Genomic DNA, 17,495 nt, shown 5'->3' on the forward strand with positions numbered 1-17,495 from the left:
ATCACAAAGTACTCACGGTAACCAGGATGCCACACGTGATAAGTTTGGCCTCTTAAAACTATTTCTTTTAAAGTCCTGTCACATTTTCTGGTATTTTTGTGGAAGAATTCACTGGAACATATCAAGAGCCAAGCACTTACTTCTCTCAGCCCTGACACTGAATAGTATGCAGTTTGTATTAAAACAGGTAACCCCACTGAATATCAAGAAGGCTTCAATGCTTTTCTCTACTTTCTAAGTGTGAAGAAAGTTAGAAATGAAATAACTTGGAATTTTCTACAACTGATACTAGTTGTACTTGAGCAGGTAATTTAATCCAATTTTTAGATTTCTCTAAAATTTCTTACCTTACAAGGGTTGTTTACATGTCATTTCTTACATAAAATGATGTGTAAATTTGCAAAGATAGTGCTTAACATTTTACTTTTTATTTTTTAGCACCTGAATTCTGGAAAGGGCATCCTAACTGTTAAAGATAAACTGCTTTTTTTTTTTTTTTCATTTTGAAATCCAAATGTATATGAAACTTGAATTGTTGTGGCACCAATAGTTTACCACCCTTTTCTTTGCATTAGTAACAGTAAAGCCACTAAGTTCTACTTACCTGATTAATATTTGGAAGGCCTTTGAAATTGCTTATAAGAAAACAGAATGAAAATACACTCTATAATATACTACAAAAAAAGTTAAACTGGCTATTTGATTATCTGGGAATTAGTCCTTGTTCCTCGGTAATCTTTGTGTACCTCTAGACCTCTGGAAAAAAGCATACATTCATTCAAAAAACTGTCTACTAAGTGCCTGCTGTATGTCATGCCCCCTACAGGAAGCATGTAGATTATCTGAATTTACTCCACAATATCCAAGAACAGAGACCACAGGGCCTGTTTCAGATCCTTCCTGTGGCAAAATATTGTTTTGCTTCCATCATCCTATACTGATGCAATACCGTAGGTGATTCCTCTTCAGATTACCAGTGGGAAGCAACACAAATCCCCTCCACTTCTTCAGTCGTTATGAAATTTCTGCCTCCTTGCTGCCTCTGACCCCTCCACCGATCTTACACTCTGGTTAAGGGTCCTGGGATGAGCGGGCCAGCCCACTCCCTGAGGTAGTCGGGCAATTCCAAATGCCCTTCTCACTTTCTTCCAGTCTCGCCAACCCTTTGCAGTGGAAGGACATTATTCTTCCTATCTGAATGAAACCTTCCCTTACACGATTATCCTCAGTTTTGCCTTCTCTATGATCTCATTATGGTCAATCCTCCAAACTTTTTAGTTCTTAATGTTCGCATTTTTTTGGAGTTTGGAAAAGCTTTTTTCTTGTAGCTTTTAATACTGCTACTTTCCCTGGACCCAAAAACCACACTTGGAGATTCAAAGGGGAACATGATTTTTTGTATCTGCCCTTTCTCCTTTCCTAGAGATTGTAAATCTCAGAGTTTAGCCTTAATAGCAGGAAGGATAAGCAAAAGAAATTAAGAATTAAGGAAAATATATTGAGGTATTGAGGAATATTACTCTTCACTATTAACATCTTCAGAGCTTAGAAAATAAAACTTAAAATGTTTATTTTGCTGATTTACAAAATCTGGATTATAAAGTATTGAGGTAGTGGCTCTCAAAGTGTGATCTGGGACTCCTGTGGGAAGGGGTCCCTGAGACCCTTTCAGGAGGTTCCTGAGTCAAATCTAGTTTTCTATTCATACCAAATATTATTTGCCTTTTCACTGTCATTCTCTTGAGAGTAGTGGTTTTCCAGATACTGTATGCAACATGACTTTGTAAAAGATGAGAATCTAGGCCTTCTATTAAGGCAGACATTAAATATGTAAGCATGCCACTCCTAAAATATTTTGCAAGTTATTTTTAATAAACAGTGCTACTTATGTAATGGATTATTTTGTAAAATAATTTGAATTGAACTTTTCTTAGTTTTAATTTCTAATATGGTATCTGTAATCCACATGAAAGCTTCCTGGGGCCCTCAGTTTTTAGGAGTAAAAAGTTTGAGCACTACTCATTTAAGAGTTAGAATTTAATGTTGTAAATAAAAACTACCTGTCTTTTGCCTTTTAACAACCGCAAAGAAAAAAATTATTTCCTGAAACCTATCCCATTATCCTTTAGTTCCTTGTTTTATTTATATCTAATGCATTTATTGGACAAGTGAATAAATGATCAATACATTTGGTAAAATGGTTACTGTAATTTATTTTTAATCTAGAAAAATCTGAGCCAGAATATCTATAAGGCAGAGTAACTTGAAAAGTTACTAATAACTTTGATGCCAAAAAGTTTTAAGATTATTAAATTTTTTATCACAAAGCTTTAACTCTGGCAGGAAAAAGAAGAAAAACCTGTTTTAAAAAAAGATTTTATTTATTCATTTTTTAGACAGAGGGGAAGAGGGAGAAAGAGAGGGAGAAGCATCAATGTGTTGTTGCCTCTGGTGCCCCCCCCCCCCGCCCCCCGCCCCCCAACCCAGGCATGTGCCCTGAGAATCGAATCCACGACCCTTTGATTTGCAGGCTGGCACTCAATCAATCCACTGAGCCATACCAGCAGGGTGTGGCTTTGCTTAAGAAGTTAAAATCTGTCTTAAAGAAATGTGCAAGATTTGTTCACTTATATCCTTTAATTTTCTTCCCAGAGATTCCTTCAGTCGAATGAGCCTGCGCAAAATGGATCTCTAAAATAAACACTTGTTTTATTCATTTGAAAAGAGCCACATATTCAACATTGTGTGCGAAAAGATCTGTTGAAAAATAAGACTTGGGATTTAATTCTGGAAGTTACAGCATTAATTTACTCAATGAAGAATGCAGTGGCCCAAACAATATCAAATGTAGATTGTTGAAGTTTGAGAATCATGGCTATGGCTTCTAATGTTCTGGTAATATGCTGTTATCTTTTTTAAAAGGCATTTTAATGACTCAAAGGTACACTTATACATTTACCATTATTTATACCATAGCTGATGTTAAATTTATTTACTTTAAGTTTGTATTTTTTAATTTATATTACCATTTATAGATTCATTTTGGAACCGTGTTAAATGTAGTAATGCATATTTTAAAGGTACTATTAAATATGTGAACATTTACACTAATTTTACTGAGTGGAACTTTAAAGAATTTCTTTATTGACAAAGGCAGAGAATAAGTTAGAGTTGATTCAAGAACCAGTTCAAAAACTAGCAAAATGAAAATAAAAATTGTTACTATATGGCCCAAGTCCCAAATTAAGTGAATAAATTAATGGGTAAAGATACTGACAACTGGTTTGGGAAGTCTAAAAAACTGGTTTCTAAGCTGTTTTCCATGTGGACACCAAGAGGAGGGCAGGTTTTGAGTAAATTGCAAAAATAACTTCAAGTACTGAGAAAGCTAACACCATTGATGGTAACTTGATCTTTGACTCTCAACCTTATTATACTAATGATGGTGGTATGAACTTAATGACTCCTGTTTCAAATTAAACAAGCCTGGCATCAGTTTTGTGATTTAAACTGTTAAATTAGATATCTGCCTTAAAGCTGTTACATCACCATAAAAATAAGTTATTTAATTTTAATCTACCAGCAGAGGTTATATTTTTTGAAACTTGTGTAAATCTTAGAGTACATGTAAAATTGTTTTAACTGAAATTAAGAACCAATTTAAAATAACTTCATAAAAAACTTAATGCAAAAATTTTTTTGAAAGTATATTTCAATTACTTGGCAAGTTTTTCCAAGAGTGCATTCATGATTCCTGGAAGTGTTTTGAAGTGTTTCCTCCTTTGTGTAGTATAGCTATTTCTTTGATCTCCTGACCAGTTAACGTGAATGACTTAGAACTCAAATCAGATTTAGCAGTGCCTTCATTCTGTAGTTGGTACTGAAAATGAGCCTCCAACACATCTGATTCCTCCAAGTGCAGAGGTGATCAGAGCACATAGGCAGTGATATCTACCTCCTGCAGCCTACATTTAAAACAGGCAATTATCTCAGATTCCTCTTGTCGACATCATTTCAAAGACTGAATTATGAAAAGGCTTTTATTCAGATGAGTCAACAATGTTGGACCACAAGGGTTAACAGAGGACTCAGAAAGGTATAACATGTTTGGGGACAAAGGATCCAGATGAACAAAAAGGAAAGGCAGGAGTTAAGAATGGAAACTTATTAAAGCAAAGAAGGTAACATACTCTCTTCCTGGTAGATGTAAGGGAGAATAGTAAATCCCTAGGTCATCTCTCATGAGATTACATTTATGTAAGAGTTTGCAGTTTCACATCAATCTCAGTGACAGTATCAAGAACTTTAATGATTTAATTATCATGCATTACTAATTATTTTCTGACAACTCAGGAGAGGCTTCCTCTTACTCTTAAAACATTGGTATACTGAACACTTGGCAACTTATCATATACTTTGAAGTTTCTTTAAACTTTCTCCCATCAGGAATCTATACTAGTATTAACCTTGGCTATCCCTTTAGAATATTAGAAGCCCAGGCTGTACTCTAGAACTTATCATCATCGGAAGCTTACACGTAGTGTTCAAGGCTATTTCTTTTTAAAAGTTCCATTAATGACTCAATGTAGAAAGAGGTAAGCACCATGACTTTATCATACATTGTGGAAAGACATTTAACTATTAACTAATTCAATTAGTTGACAGGTAGTCCCATTTATTGAAAGGGGATAAAAGTCTTATTCCAATAGCATATAACTGATCACTTACCAATTTAGAATATTTAAAATGAAAATGTAACCTAGTTTTACACTTTGTGTGTGCCTAGTGTGCCCGAAGTATCATAAGTTCTCCAGTTCTGGATTCCATGATGTCCACTCTAAAGGACAACTTTTTCTTCACTCCAACTGTTAAAAGTATCTGAGGATTATTAAAATAATGAGTGCCTGTTTATTCTCTTCTCTGAGTATGTATACAACATATATTATGCATACATATACACACACTGTTCTTTAAGAGAACCCAGCTATAATTATAGTAAAAAAAAAGCAAGCATTTATAGTTTTTAAGCATTTTAAATTTTATTGACCTTCTGATTCTTAAAAAAGTTAAACTTAAGGTCACACCTCTAAGTTTGATGTACTATATACAGATTGTGCAGAATAAGACTATGAAGAGATACAAATTAGTCCATGCCCAAAAAGATTTACTAAAGAATCTTCATAAATACATATAAAATTCTTGTGAAGATAGGACTGTCCAGGTTTTCTGAGACACTTTCAAAGTGATCCAAGGCACAAAATGTACACCATTGTGAATACACACACATCCCAGGTTTTGTGCCCCTAATACAGCCCATCAAAGATTTGGCTTCATGGCTTATAAAACAAAATGTACTGAAATGATATTCTGCTTCTTAGCTGTAAAACCACAGGACCTATAAACATGTAGATAATTACTCCAAAATATGGAGATACAAATACAAGCACTTTATTTTAAAAAGCAAACACAAAAAGGTGTAAATTCAAAAGTGTTTAAATGCTTCCATTTTGGATAATTCAATTAACAACCTATACAGTTTGTTCCCAGAAGCTAATACATCACTAGTCTCTACTAAGGAAAGTGAATTCTAAAAATTAACATGGTTTTCAGTAATTCAAATTTCACTATATAAAAACCTAGAGACCAATAATATACAATAGCTTCAAAAGAAAAGCTAGACTTTTTGATGTAATCAACATTACCGGTTTGTCTGGGTCTGTTTATATACACAAGGAAAATACACTCACTCTACAGTTTCTTATAAAACAGCAAATAAGGAGTAGACGTGGGAGATGTAGAAGGGGAAAGAGAATTCAAGAAGTCCTTCTCTTCAGTAACTTTTACTTCAGAATCATCAAAAAGCAACCACTTCCCCTCATACTCCTTTAAGCTTTGCACTACATATGAAATTTTGTTCTCAAATCCACTAATGTTAATGCCTGTTTGGTCACTGGATTCCTTGTTTCTATCAGATTCTTGAGTCCCATTAGTAATGTCAGTCTCTGAATTTCTGTTTTCAGCAAATGCTGTACTGGCACCTTTATCAGGATTAGATACTTTGTTGTATAGCTCATAATCAGCTTTGCTCTTTTGTCCTCCAAGAAGTCCAATAGCTTCTACATTTTTTTTGTTCAAAACTTTACTTGGCTGTGTATTTCCACCGACTCTAACTGACACTTCTTCATCATCATAATTTTCAGCCACACCCCTAGCTTCCTCCTCATTCAGTGGTTCTGGCTTACCCATTTCACACATTTGGCCAACCACAAAATTTTCCTTATCTAGTTCTAGACTGCTAAGGTCTGTGACTTTAACAGAAGCAGTGTAGTGCCCGCTACTGATTGTAATGCCACTGTGCATCACAACTGCAAATAATCCATAGCTGTCATTGGTTGGCTTTGTACTCCATTCTTCCAGTGACAATTTAAGAGGTGTCAATAGAGGAGTGTTGATCTTGGAAAGTCCACCACCATAACAATCAAACCTTTGGAAGAAAAAAAAAAGTTTTCTGTAATTCCACTTTATATACATCAAGTTATACCCAAGATGAAACAAAGTCTGACTGAACCCTTAATAATAACACAAAAGAATAAAAAGACTCCAATTTTATATACTTAAAATATTTAACTAAAGTTAAAATACTGGGGAAAAAAAAGTGCTTCAGTTGTTTCTGTGAAAGCTGTATGGAAAGCTGTATTTCCCCTTTCACTTTTCCCCCTTAATTTTGTGCAATAAGAAAATAAATAGCATTAAAAAAAAAAAAACCCCTGACAAACCAAAAATCATTTTCTGTTAAGTCATTTTAATATGAAGTCTAGCTCCCAGATTTGGGGACAAAAATATATAGTACTGGGGGGGGGGGGGAACTCCACTGAAAGAACCATATGCCATTCTTCTGACACAAGAAAATATGTGAAGAGCTACAGGAAAGCCCTCATGGTGATTTCAAACAATTCACTGATATAGAAAGGACCAGTAACTGCCATTACATGCACACATGTCAGAAAAAGTCAGACTATTCAAAAGGTAATTGGCAGTTTTATACTTATTTTTAAATTGGTCTTAGATATTTCAATTTTCAACTATGGGAGAATCTCTCAAATTGTTCAAAAATTAGTTTGATTTCCTGGCTTACCTTAACACTAACATAATTTTGCCCTTTTCTCCCCTCAAAAAAATCTTGATGAATATAAAATTTGTTCTCTGCTTTAATCAGTTCAACCGTATCTAATAAGGAATGAAAAGATGTGTGAAATCAAAATATGTATTCATCCCAAAATGACTTGAACTGATGCATTTTTACAGGGAAACTAGAATAAACTTTATCAAAGCAATCTTTATAAATTACTTCATTTCAGTAGTTTTTTGAATAAAACTTCTTATATAGCAGCTTATTTTCTTCATATTGCTTTTATTTGTAATACTCACTCTAAGCCACTAGCAGCAAAACACTTCAAATGAATGGTTATAACTTCAGGCATTTTGTCAAACAAAAGACTTCGTTCAGCTTCAGTATAATGATGGCAATTTTCACAGAAATATTTATCTTCTCCTACAATCCTCTCCACTGAAGCAAATTGTGAAATTGCCCATCTCAGGGTCTTCATTTCTGTTTTTGGCTCTGGAGAAACTGTATAAGAAAATACTTTCACTCACAAATGAAAAGTCTGTCATTTAAAAGTTAAACTACAAAGTTCCATGTTCAATTAGCATGCAGTTTCAAATGAGTAATCCTTCCAAAAATAACTAAAGACGTTTCGTTTGAGTTTCAGAAACTCTTATCATAAATTATCATAAGTTCACCCTCAACAGTGTGCCTTTAAATATTTGTAGTTGGTCAGCCAAAAAAAATATTTAGATGAGACAGGAAAAACATGACAAACCTAGTCTCTGACTCAGTGTTAAGATAGACTTTATATTTAATAGCCAAATTCCAACATCTGAACAGGTAAACCAGTTTCATGATAATTTCCCATAACATTTCCATACTTTTTGTGGCTTATACTAGACAAAACAGTGGCTCAAATATTGTGTTAACAAAAATGTCCTCAGTAGCTGAGAAATTCAGGCACCCAAATGTTAACTTATCAAACTGTTTCATTTTCTCATTACACTTTACACATAAAAATAAAGATTTGTTTTCCAAATACCAATTATTAAGTGAAGCTAAGATTTTACTATAAGCAGAAAGATTTTATTACACAAAAAATACTGAGACAACAACTTCTTAATAATTATACAACCTATGATTAGATAGATGGTCCTTATTGAAGAAAACTGGAATTATTCTATGATCCTTAGAAAAATCCCAATTGTGCTTACTTTCGGAACTCTCTTCTACTTTGGAAAGCTCATCTTCTTGCACTGGCACACTGATGTCTTGAAAATCTTCTCTTCTTTCTGTTAAACTTTCACATTCTAAGCAACGAGTCCTTAATACCAACTGACCTTGGAATAATTTCTCTACTAGCTCAAAACCAATGTGCTCAGTGCCTGTAACAAAAATAAGAGAATTTAAGTCTATACACATTAGCTTTTCAGTACAGCCCAAGTACCAATGTTCATTGAAAACATGCATGAATAAAAGGCTGATTTTTCAAATTGTAACTTGCTTATTAGCATTAAGAGGTGCCTTATTTGTGAAATTTAAATTCCCTGTAAATACAGAATATGAATTACTGTTGTCTCTAAAAAAAAAAAAAAAAAAAAAAAGTCACAACTGTGTCTTCATAATTCCTTTCCCAAAGACACCTTCTATAGTATAACCCCAAAATAAGGACACTTGTGGTAAAACTGTCACCACATCAATACTACACATCTTCCCTGAGATCTGCAGATCTGGAAGAAACTAGTGCAACTATTCAGTTCTTTAAAACAGCATTTCACTAAATGCAATACCATTCACGAGTTTATGTCAAATGTTGCTTATGTAAGGAGTGAAAATATACTTTTTTTGAACAAAACTTTAGCCAGATTTATACTGCACATGTATCTAAAAAGAGAAATTCCAATTCTGCAACTGGTAATCTGCCTATCAATGTCTAAAAAGAAATTATACTAACCTTTGTTGATGGGCTTAGCTTCGTTAATGGGCTTAATGCCATTCACTGGGGATTCAAGTCCACAACCATTAGTTGTGTTATCATTTTCACACTTCCCAGAGTCCTCTTCAAGATCATATTCATTTTCTTTAGATTGTCCTTTGGGTCCTTGGTTTGTTATTTTCCCCAGACTACAGAATTTAGAAAGGATGCTGGGTTGCTTAGTTGCAGACTTTAACCAATTTACTTTAACTTTAGATTTCTTCTGTGAGGGTCTTACACTCTCATTTTCAGAAACGTGGTTGGCCATTAATTTAGGAGGAATCTCTAACGTATCACTTGTAGCTTTTCTTTTTGATCTAGTTTGTCTCTGGTTCTCTTCCAATGACTGGTATTCCTTGGATACCTTAATTTTTTTCCTCATGTTAGCAGATTCAGTGTCACTTTTCCTTTTCCCATTTCCTCTTGGGAGTTTTTCTTTATAGTCTTCAGAATGCTTCATATTGTCCATCTCTATGCTGTTAACACCACTAATTTCCTCTTTCTGATGAGATTTTTCTTCTGTCTTGTTAGATAACTCTGCCACATCTTTTTCTTCTTTTTTTAGGATTTGGCATGTTTCTTGAATGTTTCCCAAAATACACTGCAATACTTCCTGTGCATCATGTTGTAGATATCCTTCGTACATAGGGTTGAGTTCCCTATAAATAAAAATTCCCATTTTATATATTCTAGTGTTAAAAATATAATACAAAAAAAGAAAAGCTTTCTGTATAGAAGTTAATACATACCTATAGGGACATCATGACTTTATTTTTTAAATCTAAAAACATTTATTCAGCTACTGTGAAACTTACCTAAACTTGTAACTAAAAAAATAAATTTCACCTCATTTTCACTATCACAAATACTTTGACCCTCTTCTGAATATATTATTGTTAATAACTAACATGTATAGTGTTTACCATTACCAGGCTTTATTCAAAATGCTTTTTATATTACATGTGTAATTCTCACAGTAACCCAATGAAATGGGTATTATTATCACCACTATTTACAAATAAGGTAACTTGCCCCAGGTCATGGAACTAGCTAAGCTGCAAAGCCAGGATTCAAACCTGCTCTTGGCCACCATGCTACACTGCCTCTTAACAAATATACAGCAATGTTTTACATCTAAGTCTATTACTAAACCAAATGGGAAAATAATTTTTAAAAAACTTAATCTATGTTTTAAGTAAAACTATTTTATATATAGGATAGAATTTTATTTTTTAAGATAATACTACAAAGAAATCTAATCCAGTTTAATAGTTCTCGTCTAAGCACACACACAACAAAAATAGAGTATTTGGAATTTATAGTCCTTACGAATACATTTTGAATAGACATGTAACTTGTATTTGGGAATTCAGAACTTTCACACTAAAAAGACAATACGGCACATAAGTAATAAAATATATACTACCAACATGATAGGGGGCAGTATCCCCTAAGACATATTACTATTTCTACAGAAAAATTGATAGATATTCACATTATAGAAAAAATATGAATAAAGACTATAAGTAACTACATACATTTGGATTTAATGAATTTACTACCAAACTTACGAAAAAGTTTCCAGTTTTTGGAGTCTCTGGAATATTAAGGATTATAAACCTGTAGATATGTTCATGTATCACTCTCCTCTACAGAAAGCAGTAAGTAGCTAAATTGAAACCCTAGAATTATATGATAGTCTATATACCTGAGAGTGTTAAGCAGTCGCCTTGGCTGAGTAGCAAGTTCATCAGTATAGTTCTCAGGGTTTAAGAGGAAACTAGCCTGAAGCTGTTCAACTGAAATGATCAAGGACTGTAAACTGCATATTAGTTCATAACTTGTCAAAGAATCTTCTTTACAATTTCCCTGTCAAGAAAGAAACACAAATATTTTATTTGTGAACAAATTAAGTACTTTCCCCTTTATCTTTGTCTCCCTAGACAAAACCAGGTTTTCTAAATTTAATCTCATTATAGCACCAATTTTATGGAGGTATACAAATTTTTTAATTTTGAGGGTTTTGGGGGGTATTTTCTATTATGTGGATACTGATTTTCTAATTAAGTCAAAGATTCCTTTATATTCACTTAAATTTTAAAATGTGCAAATTGGAAAACCAATAAAGAGTAATAGGTATGAAGGTATGATAAATTGTGATGGTGGAATACAAACATTGTTTACTGATGAACAATAAATTAAGACTGGAGAAGACACTGTAAAAGGGGTAACTTGGTTAGCTACCCTGTAAGAATGAAAAATAACGGCCTTTCTGACTATGTAAAATACTGAGAAATAATCCTTGTCATCCTCCTCCCAAATCCTGTGTATCTATTACTTTTTTATTTGGGAGCAAGTGAATTTCCATTATTTTATCTTTTTATAGTTTCATTTTTATTTTTTTACCTTCTCTTTTTGATTGGCTTCATCTTTAAGAGCTTCTTTCTTCTTTGAAATAATATTAAATAAGTGCTTCACTCCAGATTTAAAACCGGGACAAAAATATAACACCTATAAAAAGTGAGATTGAGTGTTTACTGAACAAACACCACTCTCCTGCTTTTTGTATAGCACTTTTAAATGTGCATTACTTACAATTCTAAGATTAATGTTGTGTCAAAAACTGTTCTCTATTTCATCATTGTAACCCACTGTCTTCCCTCAGAGGCAATATTGCTCTGAGCAGACACTGCTGAGACCTACCGTTGTAAGCATATAGCATAAAACAGATATAATTCCAAGGGTTAAAATACTTATCACCATAACACCAGGAACTGGGCAAAAAAACTAAAGGTTTGGTATCTTCCACTTAATCAAAGTATACTCAATTTGGCTCTCACAATATTATTTAATGTATCACTTTCTTCTTACCCCAAAGGAAGTTTCTAACACAACTTAGAAGCATTATTCTTATTTTAGCCCATTCTGATTTATTTATAATCAAAGGCAAAGACAGTATGGACCATTAAAATCCTCTAATAATCTGAAATTCTCAGAAGCATTAATGTTATATCATCTTTTGCCTAGTAAAGTTTCATTATATAGCAAAATCATCAATTTACCTGAAGTATGCTGTTAAGATAGCAAGTATTGCCAAGATTATTCAGTCCCACAAATGGTAATAAATTTTCTTTCTTCTCACAGTTTAAAGGTGAGGACTGTGCTGCAGGAACAACTTGATCACTATATTAAGTATAAAGGGGAGGAGAAAAATATAATGAAATAGTATCTTAACAAAACAAAGTAGAAATATTACTTTCCTAGGTTTAGTCTTTCTCCTAAAAGTTGTATGATCTGAAAAGCATATGGATTTTACTCAGATTACATTTTAAGAGAAGAAATATGTATAGGCAAAAAACTGGCTGTACACCTAGAATAGAAATTTTACAAGCACTTGTAAAATATTGCTAAGAAGCCTCAAAATTAATTATATCAAGAGGCTATTAATCCCATTTTGCAGAGGAAAAAATTGAGGAACTGGTAGTGATTTAATCTAGTATGACACTTTTTTAAAAAAGACTTTGTTTAGAGAGAGGGGAAGGGAGGAAAAGGGAGAGAAACACTGATGTGTTGAGAGATACATGATTGGTTGCCTCTCACACGCCCCCAACTGCCTGACTGGGAATCTAACCAGTGCCCTCTTTGGTCGCAGGCTGGCAATCCACTGAACCACACCAGCCAATGACAATAGAGCCCAACATGACAATTTTATCAAGTACAACTGACCCTTGAACAATGCAGGGGGGAAGGTGGTTTAGGGGTGCTGACCTCCCCTCCACCTGAGTGCATGGTTGAAAATTCCCCTACAGCTTTTGACTCCCCCTAAAGTTAACTACTCATAGCCTACTGCAAGCAAGCCTTACCAAAACCAAAAACAGTCAATTAATGTATTTTGTATGTTATATGTATTATATATTGTGGTCTTATAATAAAGTAAGCTAGAGAAAAGATAAATGTTATTAAGAAAATCATAAGAGAAAATACACTTATGGTATATATTGAAAAACATCACCATACAAATGGACCCACAGTTCAAACCCATGCTGTTCAAAGATCAATTATAGTTTAGGAACCTGGGAATAGCCTGACTAACAATATTTGGGAGACGCTGCACTAAGTCGTCAGATTCTACTAACAAAAGAATAAGAGGAAAGAGAGTCTATAAAGAGAATTATATAGTTGTCTCTCACTTAAAAACAAATTGTTCAAGTTTGTAATTCTAGTACCTCACTTTAGCAAACATTAGGTCATCACATCATTTCATTTCTATTTTACAATTGCTAACTATTCCTCTGGCACCTAAAAAGTTTTTATAGGCATGAATGCTGGTAAAGAAAAGCTTCACATACAACCTCCTATACTGATTATTGACGAATATTAGGAAATTACACATACAACCAAATCTCGAGTCATACAGCAGAGTGTCTACCTGCTGAATAGGGTGGGAGCTAGCATAGACTCTAGCTGGAGCTATTGATGGAATAAATATTTCATTTTGTTGTGATTTCTTTTTAGTCCCTGAAGGATTTGCATCAAAAGCATTTGTTTTTAAGTTTATTTAAGTATAATTTGCAATTATATACCCCCAGCAGGTTTGATAATTCATATATTAGGTATGACTACAAAGTGTAAACATCTCAGGTAACTGTCCAGTATTCTTAACCAAAAATTATGCATTTCTTTACCCTTACACCAAATGTGTTATACTACAATCATGTTTAAATTGAAAAACAATTTTAGCCAATAAATGCTTCTCCAAATTAGTCAGAATGGCTGAGCACAATGTAAATGAGTAAACACTAATGATGTGACCCCTGGGAGGAACCACCAGTTTTGCTCAGTTTCTACTATACACTGCTAGACTTGTCTCACAAATATGTGGGGGGTTTTGCCTCTGTGAACTATCAGGTCATAATGTCTGGAAGTACCCATCCAAGTTCACTGCTTCTTCACTGATGGGGAATTTTAAGAGCACAGAAGTATACTTAAGATACCTACATTTCAGATCCTCTATATTCAGAAGCTTTTTCTTCATTTTCTTGAGAATCTGTGAAATCCAAGGCTCTCTTAGTTTCCTTTTTCTGAAAAAACTTCAAGGAAAGTCTGTTTTTCTTTGATGGACTACCTCTTGAAAGCCCATTACTTTCACTAGGTATAACACCAGGCATTTTTCTCTCCAAATCTCAAGGAGTTGACAAGTACTAATTTATATAGGGATGTTATAATCAATCACCAATCATATCTGTTAATCACAGAAAAGGTTTAATTAGTATTCAGTTATCAGCTGCAGGCAATAAAATAAACTTTGAAAACAAATTTACCAAAGACTACTACTAATTGGAACTTCATATTTTAAAACCTGATGCCTGGCAATAATAAGCCCTCAATATTCTATTGCTTGCCATTTGTCCTTAACTTTCTTATACAACAAAAAAGTATCAGATAAATGATACTGTCACATCACAGAATACCCCATTTTATAAGACCTGCAGTTAAAGTAGATTAAGAAGACCTTAATTTTTGTTGTAATTTATTAATTCACCTGGGAAGTACTGACTGAACAACTAACTACCATCTCTAATTACAAAAGTACGGGGTGGGAAACAGTGCTGAATGGGAAATCAAAGGATGCTGGAGTGAGCCTTCCTTCCAAGGCCTTTTCTACTTATTAATATGAATATACAAAATAAAATTTCTAAAAAGTCTCTTTAAAGTATAATTTAAATACAAGAAAAGGGATTGATGTGGTGGTGTTATGCCTAAAAACCTGAGTGAAAAGTAAAAACAAAAAGTTGGGACAGTGGGCAACTTCATGCATATAAAATTCTTATGCACTAGAAACTACAATATGCAACTTATTTTCCAAATATTAAAAAAAAATTTTTTTAAAAGTAATGCTTTACGTAGGGAAAAAGATGACTTGGTTTGCCTTTTGCTACCTTTCTTCCTAGTTTCCAGGTAAAACCTTTAGATTTAAAAAACGCACTATTTGTGGCAGTTATTTTATATACATCACTTGTATTTTTCATTAGACTAACTGGGAGGAAATTAAGAGAAATAACTTCAAACCCGAAAGCTCAGCAATGACTGACAAATACAGATCCAGAATGATACCATGAACAACAAAATTCACTCAAATTCCACCCTTACTAAGCATTTCACTGATTGTCTCTGATCTGGGAATCCACAACACTGCACTCGGCAGTGAAACCACATTTTTGAAACAACTCAGGAATGTGGAAAGCTGACCAATTTCCCCATCCCCTCCTCCAACTCAATTTACTCTCCTCGCCACTTAACGCTACTGATAAAATGCTATCATGTATGATAAACCAGACTTCCCTAAGTTGTCAGGAATCTCTAAGCATTTAAAAAAAAAAAAAAAGCTTTTCTTGGGAGCCAATTCTAGTAAATCATGGAAAGTGAGTAAGAAGCAGTAACTGGACTTAATAAAAGAAAAACTGATCAAGTAGCTGAAATAACGGATTACCAATTCTACTTAATAAACCAACCCTCCTGGCTCCCTCAAAGCAATGACTGAATATTTAACATTACTGAAAACAAAGCACTTCTTGCTCTTGGATACTCCTTAAAACTGAAGGTTGTTACATTAAAAATGTTTCTCCTATAGTCTCAAATTTCGCAGAAAACACGAATCCAACAGTCAATGTTCTTGAAGAAATGACAGCGTTGGCACTCAGTCCTCTCAACTTACTTTCTAAAAACACGATTCAATTCCCATTTTCCACGAAAAACAAACAAAAAAACACAAAACAATAACATTATCGACAAAGGTTTAAAACACGTGGCGTTCTAAATACTTCTAGAGAAATTAAAACAAACTGCGCGGTAAAATGTAGCAATTACCGACACAGGAAAACGTAAGTGAAAACATTTCTACGAACGCAAAAGTGAAAGATGACGAAACTGTGTTGCTCGTCGGTGCCCGTCACCGCAGTGGTCTCCGCCAAGGCAGGAGGCTCGCCGGTGGCGTCCTGGGCTCGAACCACAACTCCCGGCCCCCAAGCCCGTGGGCTTGGCCAATTTACGCCTAAGCCGCACCTGCTTTCTGGAGTCCTGCCGCGGCAGGAGGGGGCGCCCCGGCCGGTGCCAAAGGGCTCAACCAGCCGCCCCGCAGGGCGCAGCACCGACAAGGTCCCGTGGGTGGGGGGTCTTCACCGCCGCACAGACGCCGGCGTCCCAAAGTAGCCCCACTCGGAAGCCGGCCCAAGTTGCGTCGGCGCCCCGGCACCGGCCTCTCCTCCCCAGGCCCTCCTTACCTGGTCATGGCCCAAAGCGAGGTCCGCGGCAGTCACCCCGAAGACTCCAACCGGAATGAATATGGGTGCGACGGCTGAGACCTTGCCCCGAGCCCGCAGAGTCCCCGACCCAAGGAAAAACTGTCCGGATCGCCCTCCCCACGGGGGAGTGACCATTCGCTTTCAAGAGCGGGAACCCGAGCCGCCTTTCGGTCCTGCCTTGCGCTGACACCAACTACATCCCCGGAGCGGCGCCCGCCCGCGCCTGCCCCGGGATGGTGAGGAGCGCAAGAAGTACTCCCGCTGGCGAAGCGCCTGAACCGCTAGGGTCTTTCCCACTCCACCACCGAGGGGAACTTGGCGCGTTTTCCTCACTCTCAGGACCCCCGTGTTTTAGCCTCCGCCCGCGCCAGCGCCGCGATTGGAGGTGGCGTCCTTCGCAAATGCCGGTTCTAGTTTCCACGGTGCAGAGACGCGAAAGGCAGAAGCTGCCTCGCGACCGCCACTAGCCCCCTAGCACGCACGTGCTCCGGAACCAGCTGGAACGGTAGTTTCCCCAAGATCCTAACGGGTTCTGCAGTTTCAAATGTTGCAGGCACCGTCACGGGCAGCTCGCTTGGGTCCTCGCTGAAGGCGCGCGCTAGAGGTGCTACAGGCCTGGCTGGCGGGCTCGAGCCTCACACTCCTTTCTCTCTTTTTTTAACCATTAGGGCGCGCGAGTTACGGGAAAGGCGTTTGGGTCTGGAGACGGTACTGAGAGAAGATGGGACGTCTCCTTCCTGGAAAAGGAGCCGCCAGGTGCTCAAACCCACCAATCCGTGAACAATCCCCCGGTCCTTGCTGCCCCCCAGCCACCGGTGAAAAGGAGCCAATCAGAAGTACCTAGACAAAAGCCAATTGAGTGGGCGGAGAAAAGAAGTCCAGCCAATACCAAGAAGAAGAAAAGAATATTAACCAATATCACCCCAATATTCAATAAAAATTTTTTTTAAAAAAAGGAGGGCTCCCTTCAATCACTGTTGGACATCCAAAGTATTTTTCAGGAGCTATCCCCCTCCTTCCGCTCTCACTGGCGCGGAGTGCGCGCTTTCGCTGTCGACTGTTAAATGCAGCTCTGCGTTTCGTGAATGCTCGGTGACACCGAGGGTGCGGT

At 36.1% G+C, this 17,495-nt stretch overlaps 2 protein-coding genes across 5 annotated transcripts in view; one reads left to right on the forward strand and one right to left on the reverse strand.

The window, feature by feature from the left end:
• Positions 1-3,230, forward strand: part of DOCK7 (dedicator of cytokinesis 7) — a 206,915-nt gene extending 203,685 nt beyond the window's left edge. For all 4 annotated transcript variants that reach the window (XM_045835467.1, XM_045835468.1, XM_045835469.1 and 1 more), the window contains one exon: positions 2,653-3,230. In XM_045835467.1, the coding sequence (XP_045691423.1) occupies positions 2,653-2,695 (43 nt within the window). In that variant the 3' untranslated portion in view covers positions 2,696-3,230. The remainder of the gene's footprint in view (positions 1-2,652) is intronic.
• A 1,787-nt stretch (positions 3,231-5,017) lies between these two features.
• USP1 (ubiquitin specific peptidase 1) lies at positions 5,018-16,811 on the reverse strand. Its single transcript, XM_045835471.1, has 9 exons — positions 16,364-16,811; positions 14,082-14,325; positions 12,146-12,266; positions 11,490-11,594; positions 10,792-10,952; positions 9,063-9,742; positions 8,323-8,493; positions 7,429-7,630; positions 5,018-6,484 (listed from the first exon to the last, which is right to left on the reverse strand). Exons 2-9 carry the CDS (start codon positions 14,249-14,251, stop codon positions 5,749-5,751), a joined length of 2,346 nt encoding a protein of 781 aa, XP_045691427.1. The 5' UTR covers positions 14,252-14,325; positions 16,364-16,811; the 3' UTR covers positions 5,018-5,748.
• Positions 16,812-17,495: the final 684 nt, after the last annotated feature.

Source organism: Phyllostomus hastatus, unplaced genomic scaffold (assembly GCF_019186645.2).
Source record: "Phyllostomus hastatus isolate PE091 unplaced genomic scaffold, TTU_PhHast_1.1 phas_contig_209, whole genome shotgun sequence".
NCBI lineage: Eukaryota > Metazoa > Chordata > Mammalia > Chiroptera > Phyllostomidae > Phyllostomus > Phyllostomus hastatus.

Coding starts and splice junctions, on each gene's coding strand:
- USP1 (XM_045835471.1), bottom strand. CDS start 14,251: ATGCCTGGTGTTATACCTAGTGAAAGTAATGGGCTTTCAAGAGGTAGT. Junction 11,595..12,145: donor ATCTTAACAGCATACTTCAG/GTAAATTGATGA, acceptor CACTTTTTATAG/GTGTTATATTTTTGTCCCGG. Junction 8,494..9,062: donor AGCTAAGCCCATCAACAAAG/GTTAGTATAATT, acceptor TTTTTGTTACAG/GCACTGAGCACATTGGTTTT.